Below are 17,832 nucleotides of genomic sequence, written 5' to 3' on the forward strand. Positions count from 1 at the left end.
TTATTAATGTTAACAAAAAAATATATTTAAATATTAAGTGTTATTCTTAAGTCTAGAAATAGTACATTATAATAACGACTTAAGTACATCCAGCAACAAAAAAGCTTTCAGCTTGGTAAGTTGGGGATTTAATTAAGAAATAGTTTTGAATAGTTATCATTTTATAAAGTTATTATAACTTTAATTTATGTAATTGATAATTAAATTAATTATTATATTTAAAATAATCACATTAGATATTATATTATTCTACACATATAACATCTGTATAAAAATTCATTAGGTTTACGCCCTGATTTTAATTTATAATCGATTTTAGAAACCCGACTTTACTTCTACCAATTAAATCTCTAACCTGTAAACCACTTTCGACTTCCAAAAACTTCAGATCATGAAGATCTGTCCCTATAAAGATATTATAGTATAGTTAAACAATTAATTCAAAAACTCAAAAAGATTGCACCGATCGAGTTGAATTGATATAAAATCCACATTAAGGATTTCTTTTATTTTGGATCAGTCACATATCCGCGGACGCGGAAAAACAGTTTAAACGACCAGCTGTGTACCAGTGACCGCGCCATCTGCCGGAAGCGAGGAAAACACTCGCTGACAACCGCAATTGTAATGGCGCAGGCACATGAGAAACAATATTCCAATTACATTGCCATTTAATCAAATGCCACAGCGAAGTATGGAAGGGCACAGCAGTTCTATAGTAGTGCACTTTGAGTCTGTTATTTGTTTTAAACTATGACATGAATTATACGCATCTATAACACAACTTAATATCGATTATCTTAACAGAGAGTTAACAGATAGTTGTTCGAGCACCTGCTTTACGGTCTGTGTACATTTCCTTCCACTGTGTAGGCAGTTAGAAGGCCATTGCAAAGGTAATCGACCCTAACTACGCTCTGGTAGATACAGAATTAAATTTAAGATCAACGACTTGAGATGATGACACATTACACGCCTTAGTATCGAAAATCTTTGTCTTCTGTCTTAAATGTCTGTTTTAAATATTAAAATATAAATGTGACTTGCAAATTTGGCGCTATCTTACTTTGCATTCTACAAATGCATTATGTTTTACATTGCACAAAATTTATCAGGTGATCAACCTTCTGTGACTGACATATATGTCATCGATTTTTGGGTACAAGGCCGGTTTCCTTACAATGTTTACCTTCATCATGCGGGCAAGTGTTAATTAGCCTGGAATAGAACGCTCGACTACCTACGTCTTCAACGATAATGAAAGAATGTTCATCTTGATTAGTCAACATTTCAATGGAGTCTGCCGATTCACAATTTGATAATATTGATAGATGAAACGAGTTTACCAAGTACCTTTTATTTCATAGCACAATTCCTCAAAGTTTTTGCCTCTAACAATGAGTTGACAATAGTATCATTACGTCATTTTTTATAAATAATTCAGTAGGTTTTTGTGTTAGCTGCATTGCAAATGTCATTAAAGTTAAATGTTTACAATTTTGTATTTTATTCTAATATATAAACACAATCTGAGTATGTGTTAGTGTTAACGTCCAACGAAAACGCGTAAGATAATCTAGTCACTGATAACACTGATTCATTATTTACAAGTGGCCCTTGAACAAGCTGAGTAATCGAATGATTATTTGCATTTGTAAAAACGTTACATGTTTATGCACCTCCATAAACTCCGTATTCGTAGAGAGACAAGGAAAAACTCCTCAATATGTACTAACATTCAATTATGTATAAACCTGTAGGAGTAAGCTTATCTTTGTCAGACTGGCGTTACTGGAATTGTGCAAAAATATTTTTATAAAATGATAAAGAGGGAAAATTCCAAATTCAAAATCATTTATTTATTCATTTAAATAACACAATATACACTCATGAACGTCAATAAAGAAATACATACATACTTTTAATTTTACTGACAATACTCAAATCAAGGGCGTTGAATGGACGAGAAGAACTGGCAATAAACTCTTCGCCACTCTTTTTCATCACCAAGTTTTTTGTTTTACAAAATGTTTGTAAGCAGCTACAACCATTACACCATGTTGAACATTGCATCTTTAAGTAATTAATAGTTAATTTTTCAACAACGAATTTTCCTCTATCAGCAGTAGTCATGAGTGAGGTGACCAGTACTCCCAAATTTGAGTTTCAAATTCCTTCCAGGTCAAAAACGTATATATACATTTTTCTTATCGCTGAGTTAAGACTAAAAATCCCTGACACCCAAAAAGTGATAAATGAAATACCAGCAATGCCATCTAATGTAATAACTAACATTAAAATGTAATAACTAAAATATATTATTAAAAGGAGTCCCTTTAGGCAAGGTTCCGATCAGTACTGGGGCGTTCCCCCTTTGAATAGCTAGACTAATTCTTTGTGCGAGGTAGCTCTTCGTTCTCCTGTGATGTTGACTAACCTTTTTGATATTTCCCTAAAAAGCCTTATAGCGTTAGGACCCCACGGACCAAGGGTCTCGACACCAAATGGGAATTCGCATTTTATTTAGTACATTGTCTTTTGTACATATTTTATATCGTCAGAATTAAAATATTAATTAAACAGTGCAGGTTTCTTAATCAATGAAAGATAATATGTTTTCCATATTACATTTGGGTTTTAGATTTTTGAGGTGTGTGGTCATAGATCAGACAACGATAAGTACTTTTTTACTCAGTATAACTTATTGAGTGTTTTATATTTTAATAGTGCCCTACATGTTTTTTAAATAATTAAATAGATTGTCCTGTACAGTAATAAAATTGCATTTATTATTCTGACCTATGGCCACAGAGTTAATTCCGCGTTGAAGAGTTGATATTTATCTCGATTTTATGAAATTTAAAAGCGTTAATAATATTATAAATAAGTATGTACATTTATGATTGTGGGCCATAAAAGAGTTTGAACTTTAAAACGAATTTACTTTGTTCTATAGTGGTATAGGTAATGTGTCACAATTGATCGCGAATAACATATGTTTTTTTCCTGTTTACAAGCTTAGTTTTACATGAAATACGAAACCTTTTTTATATAATTTCTTATCAATATATAGATTTTTTTCTAAAATATGTAAATATATTTTCAATTATACACTTCAATTTCATTATTTTGTATGGCTAAACAACAACTTTTGTATGGCTTGGTCGCGTGTATTGTCACAAATAAAAAAAACAAACGAACAAACCACAATTAGTAATTGCGGTTTAGTTTACTGAAGTATAAAGTTTTTAATAAAAATATATCTTGAATCATTTTAATGGAAGACATATATAGATATATGTTTATTGAAAAATAATGTACCCTATAATATCTTTTTCCAATCAATGTTTCATGAGGCCCTTGTATCTATCTGTCTTTTGCAAAATACCGAGTTTCGTAACTACACTTTCTTGTAAGAAAGTGTTAATTATTAATATTATAGCAAAAAAAGGGCTATTGGTTCAGTTGGGTTTTAAATATACGATCTTTCTGTAGAAACTAACACTTACCACTAGAGTTTCTTATCGTATATAAACAGATGTAACTGTAGTTGTGTTTATTTTTATCTAATAACGTGTAGTAAAAAATGCATTTGCAATTAAATTGATCATTGTTTTGTTGTTTATAGGTAGAATTCCAACATAATGACTGTTACATGTGAATAATTGTCTCATGCAACATTGTAGTCGATCAATTGTAGTGTTTTACGTTGTAAATATTGGCGTTTTGCCATAATTTATCTTAACAATCTTATAGATAAGTCCATAGGTTTTATTACGCATTTGAAATGGGCTTGGAATGTACACAAGTGATATTAAAACGTTTCGAAGGTAGTAATTATATGGTGACAAAGATAACGAACGATTTTGTTTGTCGTTTACACGTATTTGCTTTCAAAATTTTACAAAATTGTGAAATCGAAGTTCGGATGTTTCGCTCGCGATATAAATGACGCGATTTGTGTAAAACGTGAGATTTCTCATAAAATTCTAAATGTGTTTCATTCAAGTGCGCGCAAAAATAATATTACTTTCAGCCGGACTTGTTTTTATAGAACATTGCCCCTGTTAAGTGATCCCGCCGCCCATGGACACTCTCAATGCTAGAGGGCTCGGGAGTGCGTTGCCAGCCTATTAAGAATTGGTACGTTCGTGAAGGACCCTAAGTCGAATTCGGTCGAAAATACTTCAGTCAATTAGATCAAATAATTTAAAGAAATAAATAATATTCATAGCACGATACCCGTCTTTTTTTTTATATATATTTTCTGGCAAATTCACCGACTATGTTGTCGGGCATTAAATAACTTACGTATATGTACAACTTCAGTAAATGGTATTGGTGATCTGGATGATTAAGCACTACTACCTATTACATATATACCTATTATATGTATATATTACATTGGACAGTCGGTCAGGATATGTAACGCCGTCTCTTCAGCTGTATTGTCTCAAAACATAAGGGTAATACTAATAATACCAACAAGCTCGCATACGACCAAATGCAATAACCTATCACAATCCATTTATCAGTGTATGTGGATAGACCTTTGTATGAAAATGACAGTTCAACTGTGCCAATATCCTACATTAAGATTTTAACTTACACGAATTTTTAAAATAATAAAACGCTATTTGATATGTTTTAAACATAGGCATGTTCATTTTAATAATATTTGCACGGTTTAATGTACTTTATTTGGCTTATATTGATTATCAAATATGAGTGTAAAGAGCGAAGAGATTGCATTCTATCCGTCGCCAAAACTGGATTGTCTTCGTATGGTTTGGTTATTGGGATGCAGATAGGAGATCGATCAACGGATTATTCAAAACGGACAAAAATTTAAGTCTAAAGGAAATAATTAAATTTAAGTCTAGGGGAAAATGAGTCCTTCAGGAGATCGATCGACTGTCACGGTCTGATCTTAGATTGTTTTCAATCTTAGACTGTGGAACAATTATTGCGTTTGGGTCCTAGCACCTAACTTAGCGCTAAGTTTCGCCTCGAACCTTACCCTTAAACTTGATTGACAGGACTACCGATGAATGGATTATTAAATTGACAACTAAAAACAACAAAACCCATTTTTATTATGACTGTAAGACATATATACCGTGTATTGTAAATTATACTTATACTCAATACATTTAAAGTAATAATAAATCACAGTAATAAGTCATGGTAGAAGTTGCTTTATGACTCTAACAATCACGAAGTTTTGATCGAAGTAAAAGCGATGGCAATGTTCTAGAATGGATTGAGATAAGCGTGTTTTATATTAGAAACGGAAATCTTAAATAAATAGCAATCATAAATGTATAGCTTTCAACTATGAAAAAGATCTTCAAGAGAGTAAGTAGTTCTAGTGATATCTGCTAATTTTTTTTTGTAATATCATATGCGAATTACATAGTTAACTGTACGGTGGGTTATACACTGTAGGATGTTTTGGTAAGAAGGAATTTGATAGGAGGATAAGAGGAGTAATCTATCACGTAGGTAATCAAGTAGGAAACAATATACTACATTTCACAATATATATATATATATATATTGACCTATGTTCTAAGGATAATAAAAATATTTTCGTATTCATTGCATTGTAGCGAAGATCGCTTATCGCGGTCGTGAAACGTGCATAATAATTTGTAGGTAAATTCTTAACCGCAAACAACAGATATATTCCAAAATTTGTTGTTGTATCGAAAGAAATAGTAAACGTTAATAGTTTACAATATAATAAAAGTTAACATCAAGCAATCTACCTATATTAGGTTTATTACATACTAAAACCTAAACCCATTGTAATGAAATAATTAATAAATAAGTGTTTTTCATCCTAAGATTAACTGTTATTATCTATTATGGACTTACATTTTACAATTTTCTTCTAAAATTTAGGCTCTATCATAAATCACTGATCACTTAATATTACACAAAACATCGTAATTTCACGCGAGAGAAAATAACATTACGCACAACCTTTAACGACGGCGATTGCCGCGGTACTAAATAAAGTACAGTGCAGACTGCACAATTGACAATGATCTTTTCTAAGGAATAATCTGTACTTGCATTCCCCACAACGTTCTTCTACTGTCTAGTTCTGTGTATGTTGAGAGGATAATTGGGATATGAGATAAATGATTAAACTTAGATTTCTGTGTAACCATAATCTTAGTGCCACTTTCAAAACATTATTTTTTTATTTCTTTCCTATTTTTACAATAACTTAATACTTATACAATAGACAACTGTCTTCTCCTGTAACATAATACAGTCAAAACTGTTTACGACATCGTTTAGAAAAACATACCGGTTTATTGACTAAACGAATTCTATTGTTATTGTTAGGTACTATATAACAACGTCATCGGCTGTTACGATTACCGGTTTTTACGACCCAATGTGACGTCGACGTCATTATAACAGATTTTGACTGTATAAACAAAACAAAAAACCCTAATCCTATTTATAACTTATTATAAATAATGCAAATCTTGTTAGATTTAACTATCAATTAGATTTAACAGTTCAATAGTTGATTTCTTTACAGCTATAACAATAATACTAATCCTACTTCTACATTCTCTTACCTTGAAGTGATATATTATGTATCTTTTTCTTTCCGATGTGCGATTGCCGACGAAACCACCAAAGCCTCCCAATATTTTGTAATTGCTAGCGGTGCTTTGTGAGCTCTACTGAAGCAGCAAGTCTCGCTTTCGGGACCTAAGTATTATAGGTTCCGGTACACAGCCAAAAATGGCAGGGCCGTCCCCACTGGATTGGACGGTTCTACCTACAAAAGTACATTGTCAATTGCTTTCTCCGTACCTCAAGTGATTTATACATATTAATAAAATAATGAAAAGAAGAGGAAATAGTAACTGTAATATTTATACCGATAAATATATCTATATGAACTTTTCATGTTTTTTTAATAAGGTATTCATACTATTACATCGTGTAAATGTTATAGTGTTATTAAGTTTTCCATATATCATTTTCCAGCTCCGCCGCTATAAATGCAGGGACGCAATTTTCTTTGCGACAGCTTAATGCTATTATCGCGGACACCGCACTGCTCCATTTCCCTTCAAATGTATTACATTATTCTTAGAATCCTTTATAAACGTCAGAAATATAAAAGGATTATCAAATCGAGGAAGTTACGTACAAAATAAAAAATGCCAAAACAAGAACATGTTTTGATACGAAATAGAAATTGTTGTTGTTGTTTATTCAAGATCTATCTAGCAATAGTATATTTTTAATATATAAGCGAGGGCTCAAAGGAATATGAAGCCTTAAGACAGTTTTTTTTTTTATAGAACAGGGGACAAACGGGCAGGAGGCTCACCTGATGTTTGCCGTGCGTTGCAAGTGCGTTGCCGGCCTTTTAAGAATTGGTGAGCTCTTTTCTTGAAAGACCCTAAGACAAATTGGTTCGGAAATACTACAGTGGGCAGCCGGTTCCACAAAGTGGTGGTGCGCGGCAACAACTGCCTTGAAAAACGCTCAGTTGTGGAACGGCGGAATACAAGGTGATACGGGTGGAATTTTGTATTCTGCCCCGACGTCCGGTGATGGAACTCAGCTGCAGGTATTAATCCGAACAACTCCTCTGAACACTCTCTATGGTAAATGCGGTAGAAGATGCAGAGTGACTCCACATCTCTAGGCAACGCCAAAGGAAACACCAATTTATCAACAGAGTAGACTTACGCCTGAACCCAATAATTAATATAAGATTTATATTTTTATTTATTTATTCTATTGCAATATAAAAATTGAACATGGTTAAATGAAAAGGAGAGCCTCTTCCAGGTTGCTCTTCCAGGCAACCACGTGGTAAGATTGTGGATTGTCAGACGATGACAGTCGATCGATCTCCTATCTGCATCCCAATAACCAAACCGTACAAAGACAATGCATTTTTGGCGACGGATGGAATGCAATCTCTTCGCTCTTTACACTCATATTTGATAATCAATGTAAAACAAATCAAGTAGATAAAACTCTACAAATATATTTAAATAAAATAAATAGCTTTTGAATTATTTTAAATATTGGTGTAAGTAAAATCTTAAGATAGGATATTGGCACAGTTGAACTGTCATTTTAATACAAAAGTCTATCCACATACACCGATCCGACGTACCATTGATAGCTTGTATCGACAGATAGCTATTACAATACATCGATTGGTTATTGGCACACTTTTATCAATGTTTGGATTATGATGTCAGATGGTCAAAAACGTTATGACGTTGATGGTCAAGATACGTTATTCGGTTTGGGTTTTACGAAAAGATTATTTAGATTTTTCAGGTACTAATAAATATGACTATGAAATAACGCGGATTTGTATGTGTAAACGAAAAATTGGTTCCCCTACAACCTCACAAACTTTTTCCTCTTTATCATTTTAAAACATTTGATTTGAGGTTTATCAAATGGAAGTAGATTCCACAGCTGGCTTACATAGAGTTAATTAACATTTTTATATTAAATCCACATCAAATTCTTAGTACGAACCATAATAAGTATTTAATTCAACTCTATCCACTTCACGATAAGGCAGAATTCAATTTTTCTCGTCGAGTAATAAAGAAAATTGCGGAAAACATCGATGAGCTTTAGGAAATGATTAGATTCGCTATTTATGGTAACGAAAAACCATTATTAAATTATTAGTGACTTCAAATGGATTTGGTATAATTAACTTTTTACTTTAGACAATTGGGGAAATGGGTCAAGGATTTTATTTAATGTTCTTCGTTTTATATACATAACGAAAAAGATGTATATAATGTATAGAGTATAGAGCGGGTAGACGATTCTAAATTTCATTTAAATGCTGAATCTGCTAGAAGATACAGGAGGCAAACGGCAGGAGGCTCATCAGATCTTGGCTCATGGACACTCTCAATGCCAGAGGGCTCGCGAGTGCGTTGTCGGCCTTTTAAAAATAGGTACGCTTTTTGCTTGAAGGATCCTTGGTCGAATTGGTTCGGAAATACTTCATTGGGCAGCTGGTTCTAGAAAGTGCCTTAAGAACGCCCAGTTTTTAACGCACTCACGACTTCGAGGTGATACAGGTGGAATTTTGAATATGAGTTGTTGTAATTATACAAAAAAGAGCGTGCGCACAATGTATACTTGTCAGAAGTGAAACTCCTTTGTAAATTAATTATAACTAAGGTAATAGCCCCAATAAATGATTATTCCCAGTACTTGTATATCTATATTCACACTGTTTACGTGCTAATGATAATATAAATAAAAAAATCTGCGTTTACTGCACAAGACGTTATGAGAGAATTGCTATCCAATGTTCTAATAGGTAATTACTTCACGAATGCATTAAGCAATATCGTTTATTTTCTCGATATCCCTTACTCTCTCTTAATCTTTGTCACTATAGCTGACTTCCACCTCTCGCTCCGTGGCACTGTGCGTGATGCAACATTCGCTATCTCTTTTCTCTTTCGACGAAACCTACCTACCTACGGACTCTTGCTCCATGGATATTTGCTTTCTTTCGCTCTCTCTCTTTTCTTCATAACGCTAATATTTCATCCGTAAAAAATTACCCTCATGCGCATAAAAAGTTTCACTTCAAAAATTATTGTGTGATTATTATATATTATTGATGTTAGAAAAATGTGAGGGGGAAGGTTTCTAAAATAAAATAAAATACGTTTATTTTTGAACGTAGGATCATAATGGTATCACTTATTCCACGTCATTAAATTCGAGCCTGTTGGCATCCCTACTCATCGGCAAAGAAGACAGAGGGTGTTGGCCGAGAGAAAAAGCCGGCGTAAAAAACTCTCGGTACTCTTTTTAAAAAAAAGCAAATTATCAAACAATTCTACAATATTTAAAAGAAATATAGCAAATTAATTAGAAAAACTAACTAAACTCAGAGTTCAGGACGACTTGATAAAACTATCGCAGCAGTATTTTTGAATTACCATATGGTAACGTTTACAGTTCGTATATCACTAAATTAACGCCATCTTTTAACTTGGTCTTTAAGAAGAAGCCTAAAATCCAACGTCTAAATAATTTATGTTAATAAACTCTGCGTAAACATGTGGAGGTCGTCGTAATCTTAAAGCCTTGCCAACGCATTGCAGAAGTCATTTATATGATGTTTTAAGTAATAAAAAATACAGCCAAGAATATTACCGGACACTGCTTTATATAAAATTAGGACCCATCTTGATCACTATCACAACATATTACCGCTTAATATGTTACTTGGAATGAAATGACATTGTTTATCGTTTGTAGGTCATTGTTCTGAAAATAGGAATTTATTTTTACTTATTTTGTTGCCTTCAACTGTCGTAAAATGAGAGAATTTTAACATTGATAACAGTGATACATTTCAATAAGACAACGTATGTGTACTTATTTACTCGAGTTCGAAGTTATGTTCTTTTCAAAAATTGTATCTTTCGCCTTATTCTACGTTCTGTTTTCTATTGTTAGTGTCTTCATTTTTCCTCTCATCATTTTTCACGCGCCCAAAGAGATATAACTTCAAAAAATCCTAAAATATTGATAATACCTAACTTCAGGGTATCGGTTTTTTTGAAGGTGTGCGCGCGCATCTTAAAAATTTACTCCCATCATTTTTCTCTAACGCGCCAATTAGTTAATAACTTCAAAAATTACGATTCAGAATCTACAGAGGCCATACTACGTATTTTGGCATCACTTTGAAGTTCTAAAAATTAACACTGACAGCGCTCTCAAATACATACGCACACACAACCATTCACACACTCACGCAGTCACTAATACTTTATGTCTTACAAGAATTGTTTGATTAGTTATGATACTAATACTACCTTTTCTCAAGAATCTGTATGAAACATATAGCACGGAATAATTGTAATAATATACATTCATCATTTTACAGTAACGCGCCAAAAGAAAAATTACATCAATAAAATCCTACTAGGATTTTCCGTTACTAGTTATTATTTTTTCTTACTTCAGGCTCTTGGTACTTGGCTTATGCTCACGGGCATAAGCCAAGGAGCCCTTATCTCTTATGAACCTTTATCTCCGTCTTTTTGTAGTGTTATATGTGTAGAGTTACTTTATATTATTGATCTGGACTATTACAGGCTTAGACAACGATACAGGGACTATTAATACTTTCCAAACCCCAATTTTTTTATATCCGTACGGTGTCACAAATTTCGAAGTACAATACCGGAGGCAATTAAAAAACAAATAATTTCTATGGAACTCTCGTACTATAAGTGATTATTACGAATAAAAAATATTATTTAGTTTGGACAGATAAAATTTTTCGTGAATTATATATAAACTAGCTGACCTGGCGAACTTTGTTCCGCCTTAATGGCAATAAATAAGCAGTTTGGGTTTTTTTATTGGAAAAAATACAAAAAAATTAAATACCTACATTAATCATTCATTATTATTTCTGTATTTTAGTACATAGGTTGCTCTTCCCTTAAGTACCTTGTGATACACATTTTTTCATTTTTTGTTTTATTATCAGGCGCAAAAACAAACAACGCTGATGGTCTTCCGACCCGTGAACATGCCACGTATAATTGACCATGGGAAAAACATGAATGTTCTAGATTTAAACCACAAACTTTTAAGGATTGGCCTTGTGATTTGTTGATGGTCATGGCAAATGCAAGACGTATCGGAAATTGAAGTCTTTTAAATTCAAACGGCATATCGGTTGGGATCATCGGGATCCTCGGAATAAGAACTTCCTCACCTTTGAATTTTCCTATCATTATCGTAGCGTAAATTACATTGTTCTTCAATTTTCTAACCACCAAACGCATACCATTATGTAGTTCAGGTCATCTACATCTTTATTCTTTTTCTTCTTTTTTATCAGTAAGCAATGTAACTCTCATGTTTGTTGTCAGCTGCAGTTTCGTCACATAGCGCCATAGATTTGACGATTTGAGGCAAGCGTTTATTTCGTCGACAGCCGTAGATCTTGGAATTACTGGCAGTATTTGGCGGAAATCGCCAGACAGTAAAATCATTGCTCCTCCAAAACATCTCGATTCATTGCGTAAATCTTTTAATGTTCGGTTAAGTGCTTCCAATGCACGTTTATGCGCCATTGTGCATTCGTCCCAGATGATGATTTTCGATGCCGCTAAAACTTTGGCCATTGCTGAGTGTTTTGCAATATTACACGTTGGTTCTCCAATAGTTTGAAGATTTAACGGTAATTTTAATTCTGAATGAGCCGTACGGCATCCTTCTAACAATGTGGCTGCTATTTCAGAAGAAGCAACTGCAACCGCTATGTTGGATCTCGCCCGAACAGTTGCTAAAACTAATGACATGAGGAATGTCTTGCCAGTTCCACCAAGGGCATCTAGGAAATATAAACCACCATTTTCATCATCGTTTGCCTTCATTAAAGTATCATAAACTTCCTTTTGTTGGTATTTCAACAGGGGTACATTCGTTTGAACTACTAAATCTAATTCCTGGTGATCATATTCACGTTCCCGTTCCAATACTCGATTAAATGCGTCATTCGACAACAACAACAAATAGAAACATTCATCATTCTTTGGATGAACTGTATACATACGACAATACCGAGTTTTATAGTTCTCTTCACTGTTTATACGAATGGGCAATAGCACTATCATTATAATTAAATTGTAAATTGTAAAAATAATTAAACGTATTTATTTAATAGAAATATTTTGAATATTGATTTCTTACAAATATCAAATTGTCATATATACGTCATTACATAGCTGTCATTATACGTCAATTACATAGCTATCATTTGCGTTTTATTATTCCAAGTCTGATTCTTATTTGTTATACCACTTTTTATAGTGACTGACGTTTCATGTCAAGTCCCACGGGAACGCTGTCGAACGGGATAAAAAGTATCCTATGTCCGTCTCCTGGCTCTAAGCTACCTCCATACCAATTTTCACTCAAATCTGTTCTTTCGTTCTTGAGTTATAAGTGGTGTAACTAACACGACTTTCTTTTATATATATAGATGTGTATGTGTATGTACGTGTGTGATTATTTATTTAATAATTTATTGACAGGAATGATATATTCCTGACGTAGGCCTTTGTTTTATTATGTTTTGTAATGTTTTTGATGTAAACAATGTGTTTATTTAAGAATATTATTTATTATGACGCACGATATTACAAACTGTACAAACATTTTGGGACGCCGACGCCTGATCATAAACTTGTCTTTGGAGGTACGATAACTACAAAGGTAAGCCTATGAAATTGCAATACCTGATAATTATTATATAAAAATGTTGTGTGGTTTTATAACTAATATAATAATAATTTTTAAACATAATACTTAACAATTATATAGATTATATACAAATACTAGCGGACCCGACAGACGTTGTCCTGTCTACACGTCTTTAATTTGAAAATTTGAAACTTTTTTTAATAAGCTAAAACATTCTGGACCATTTTGATGAAAATTATTATTCAAATGCTATGACAATATCTAACGATCCAGCACATGGTCTACAATAACACAATGATAACGAAACTTTTTTTTATTTTGATCGCAGCGCTAACCGTCGGGACAGACTAAAATTAAAATTCGAATATTATTTAAAATTTGACACTGCGATGGTAGCGCCGTCTATCGGATCCAATGTAAAACATTTCAAAATCAACAACTACTAATAAATTAAAAATTAATTAAAAAAACATTGTCCAGCGGACAAAATTGTGAATCTAAACCATTCCCAGATCCCCTTGAACACACACAAAAAAATTCGTCAAAATCGGTCCAGTCGTTTGAGAGAAGTTCAGTGGCATACACACTCACAGAAGAATTATATATATAAAGATTAAAATAGCGTGGAGCATTGGCACAAATGAATAATAGTCTATACACTACACGGTCAGCTGCTGCAAACTATGTGCGCCGCCATATTGGCCTTGGCTGCCTTTCACTTTATCCCTACTCCGCGGCCGACCGTCACGCGACATGCGCCACACAGAAAAAAAAGTTTGAGACGATGTAATAAAAGTTTCACTTTAATAAAATGGATATTATGAGTGCTATAGCTACGTACTACGTACGTACATACATAGTAAGTCTCTTTACTGAATCTCATCCTACGACCGTTAAAGTTTACCTCCATTACAGTATTATTTAACCATTGCGAACTTATATAAACGCTATATTACTCTTGGAAATAAAAGTAGGTAATACCATTTCTAAATCGAAATCATAAGTCTTACCGAAACTTTAATTAAATTTTGTGATACTATTTTCTATTGTAGTTTCAAGGAAAGCACTTTATACTATTGAATATAGCGATGGCAAGTTTCATGCGAACTTTCAATTAATTGTAGAATTTAAAAAGCTCCGTGCGCTAACCTTTAAAATTACTTTGAGGATTCCAAACTTGTAAATTCAATTAACTAAGTAACTACTCCATGAAACAAAAAATCGATATATTCATTAGAATAGAAAGAGTATTGTTTTGACCGAATTGTTTTTCTTTCAACGTGAGGTAGGTACTTTTCGTAGCAATGTGTATTTTATTTGGTATTAATGAAGCCTTACAGAAAACGTGAAGTGAGAACATATTATGTGGAGAAACAAGGTGATGATGGTTTTCATCATTGTAACTACATGACCATAGTACATGTCCTTTACAAATTTATTGAGTTATATTGTAATAAATATTCATAACCGTGATAGTGCAATATGCAAATCGCCGACCTCAGCTGAGAACTATCGACGAACTAGAACGTGACTTATATAATATACTAGCTGACCCGGCGAACTTTGTTCCGCCTTAATGGCAATAAATAAGCAGTTTGGGTTTTTTTATTGGAAAATATACAAAAAAATTAAATACCTACATTAATCATTCATTATTATTTCTGTATTTTAGTACATAGGTTGCTCTTCACTTAAGTACCTTGTGATACACATTTTTTCATTTTTTGTTTTATTATCAGGCGCAAAAACAAACAACGCTGATGGTCTTCCGACCCGTGAACATGCCATGTATAATTGACCATGGGAAAAACATGAATGTTCTAGATTTAAACCACAAACTTTTAAGGATTGGCCTTGTGATTTGTTGATGGTCATGGAAAATGCAAGACGTATCGGAAATTGAAGTCTTTTAAATTCAAACGGCATATCGGTTGGGATCATCGGGATCCTCGGAATAAGAACTTCCTCACCTTTGAATTTTCCTATCATTATCGTAGCGTAAATTACATTGTTCTTCAATTTTCTAACCACCAAACGCATACCATTATGTAGTTCAGGTCATCTACATCTTTATTCTTTTTCTTCTTTTTTATCAGTAAGCAATGTAACTCTCATGTTTGTTGTCAGCTGCAGTTTCGTCACATAGCGCCATAGATTTGACGATTTGAGGCAAGCGTTTTTCGTCGACAGCCGTAGATCTTGGAATTACTGGCAGTATTTGGCGGAAATCGCCAGACAGTAAAATCATTGCTCCTCCAAAACATCTCGATTCATTGCGTAAATCTTTTAATGTTCGGTTAAGTGCTTCCAATGCACGTTTATGCGCCATTGTGCATTCGTCCCAGATGATGATTTTCGATGCCGCTAAAACTTTGGCCATTGCTGAGTGTTTTGCAATATTACACGTTGGTTCTCCAATAGTTAGAAGATTTAACGGTAATTTTAATTCTGAATGAGCCGTACGGCATCCTTCTAACAATGTGGCTGCTATTTCAGAAGAAGCAACTGCAACCGCTATGTTGGATCTCGCCCGAACAGTTGCTAAAACTAATGACATGAGGAATGTCTTGCCAGTTCCACCAAGGGCATCTAGGAAATATAAACCACCATTTTCATCATCGTTTGCCTTCATTAAAGTATCATAAACTTCCTTTTGTTGGTATTTCAACAGGGGTACATTCGTTTGAACTACTAAATCTAATTCCTGGTGATCATATTCACGTTCCCGTTCCAATACTCGATTAAATGCGTCATTCGACAACAACAACAAATAGAAACATTCATCATTCTTTGGATGAACTGTATACATACGACAATACCGAGTTTTATAGTTCTCTTCACTGTTTATACGAATGGGCAATAGCACTATCATTATAATTAAATTGTAAATTGTAAAAATAATTAAACGTATTTATTTAATAGAAATATTTTGAATATTGATTTCTTACAAATATCAAATTGTCATATATACGTCATTACATAGCTGTCATTATACGTCAATTACATAGCTATCATTTGCGTTTTATTATTCCAAGTCTGATTCTTATTTGTTATACCACTTTTTATAGTGACTGACGTTTCATGTCAAGTCCCACGGGAACGCTGTCGAACGGGATAAAAAGTATCCTATGTCCGTCTCCTGGCTCTAAGCTACCTCCATACCAATTTTCACTCAAATCTGTTCTTTCGTTCTTGAGTTATAAGTGGTGTAACTAACACGACTTTCTTTTATATATATAGATTTGAGATTTTCCCAGAGCATAAACTTAAGTATGGCTGTCATGACCGACTCATAGCTTTACACATATTAAATACAACTATGTACTCATATGATCGATAAGTTGTTTTGCTTAAATAGGCTGATTTGCTATATCTATATATATAAAAGAAAGTCGTGTTAGTTACACCACTTATAACTCAAGAACGAAAGAACAGATTTGAGTGAAAATTGGTATGGAGGTAGCTTAGAGCCAGGAGACGGACATAGGATACTTTTTATCCCGTTCGACAGCGTTCCCGTGGGACTTGACATGAAACGTCAGTCACTATAAAAAGTGGTATAACAAATAAGAATCAGACTTGGAATAATAAAACGCAAATGATAGCTATGTAATTGACGTATAATGACAGCTATGTAATGACGTATATATGACAATTTGATATTTGTAAGAAATCAATATTCAAAATATTTCTATTAAATAAATACGTTTAATTATTTTTACAATTTACAATTTAATTATAATGATAGTGCTATTGCCCATTCGTATAAACAGTGAAGAGAACTATAAAACTCGGTATTGTCGTATGTATACAGTTCATCCAAAGAATGATGAATGTTTCTATTTGTTGTTGTTGTCGAATGACGCATTTAATCGAGTATTGGAACGGGAACGTGAATATGATCACCAGGAATTAGATTTAGTAGTTCAAACGAATGTACCCCTGTTGAAATACCAACAAAAGGAAGTTTATGATACTTTAATGAAGGCAAACGATGATGAAAATGGTGGTTTATATTTCCTAGATGCCCTTGGTGGAACTGGCAAGACATTCCTCATGTCATTAGTTTTAGCAACTGTTCGGGCGAGATCCAACATAGCGGTTGCAGTTGCTTCTTCTGAAATAGCAGCCACATTGTTAGAAGGATGCCGTACGGCTCATTCAGAATTAAAATTACCGTTAAATCTTCAAACTATTGGAGAACCAACGTGTAATATTGCAAAACACTCAGCAATGGCCAAAGTTTTAGCGGCATCGAAAATCATCATCTGGGACGAATGCACAATGGCGCATAAACGTGCATTGGAAGCACTTAACCGAACATTAAAAGATTTACGCAATGAATCGAGATGTTTTGGAGGAGCAATGATTTTACTGTCTGGCGATTTCCGCCAAATACTGCCAGTAATTCCAAGATCTACGGCTGTCGACGAAATAAACGCTTGCCTCAAATCGTCAAATCTATGGCGCTATGTGACGAAACTGCAGCTGACAACAAACATGAGAGTTACATTGCTTACTGATAAAAAAGAAGAAAAAGAATAAAGATGT

At 33.6% G+C, this 17,832-nt stretch overlaps 1 protein-coding gene across 6 annotated transcripts in view; it reads right to left on the reverse strand.

Moving 5' to 3' along the window:
- LOC110994312 overlaps positions 1–6,014 on the reverse strand; it is a 75,544-nt gene extending 69,530 nt beyond the window's left edge. For all 6 annotated transcript variants that reach the window (XR_006750494.1, XR_006750495.1, XM_045630048.1 and 3 more), the window contains exon 1: positions 5,881–6,014. Coding sequence is in view for 4 of the 6 variants with exons in the window: in XM_045630048.1 (XP_045486004.1) it covers positions 5,881–5,882 (2 nt within the window). In the remaining 2 variants the exon portion in view is untranslated. The remainder of the gene's footprint in view (positions 1–5,880) is intronic.
- Positions 6,015–17,832: the final 11,818 nt, after the last annotated feature.

This window comes from Pieris rapae, chromosome 11, assembly GCF_905147795.1.
Source record: "Pieris rapae chromosome 11, ilPieRapa1.1, whole genome shotgun sequence".
NCBI lineage: Eukaryota > Metazoa > Arthropoda > Insecta > Lepidoptera > Pieridae > Pieris > Pieris rapae.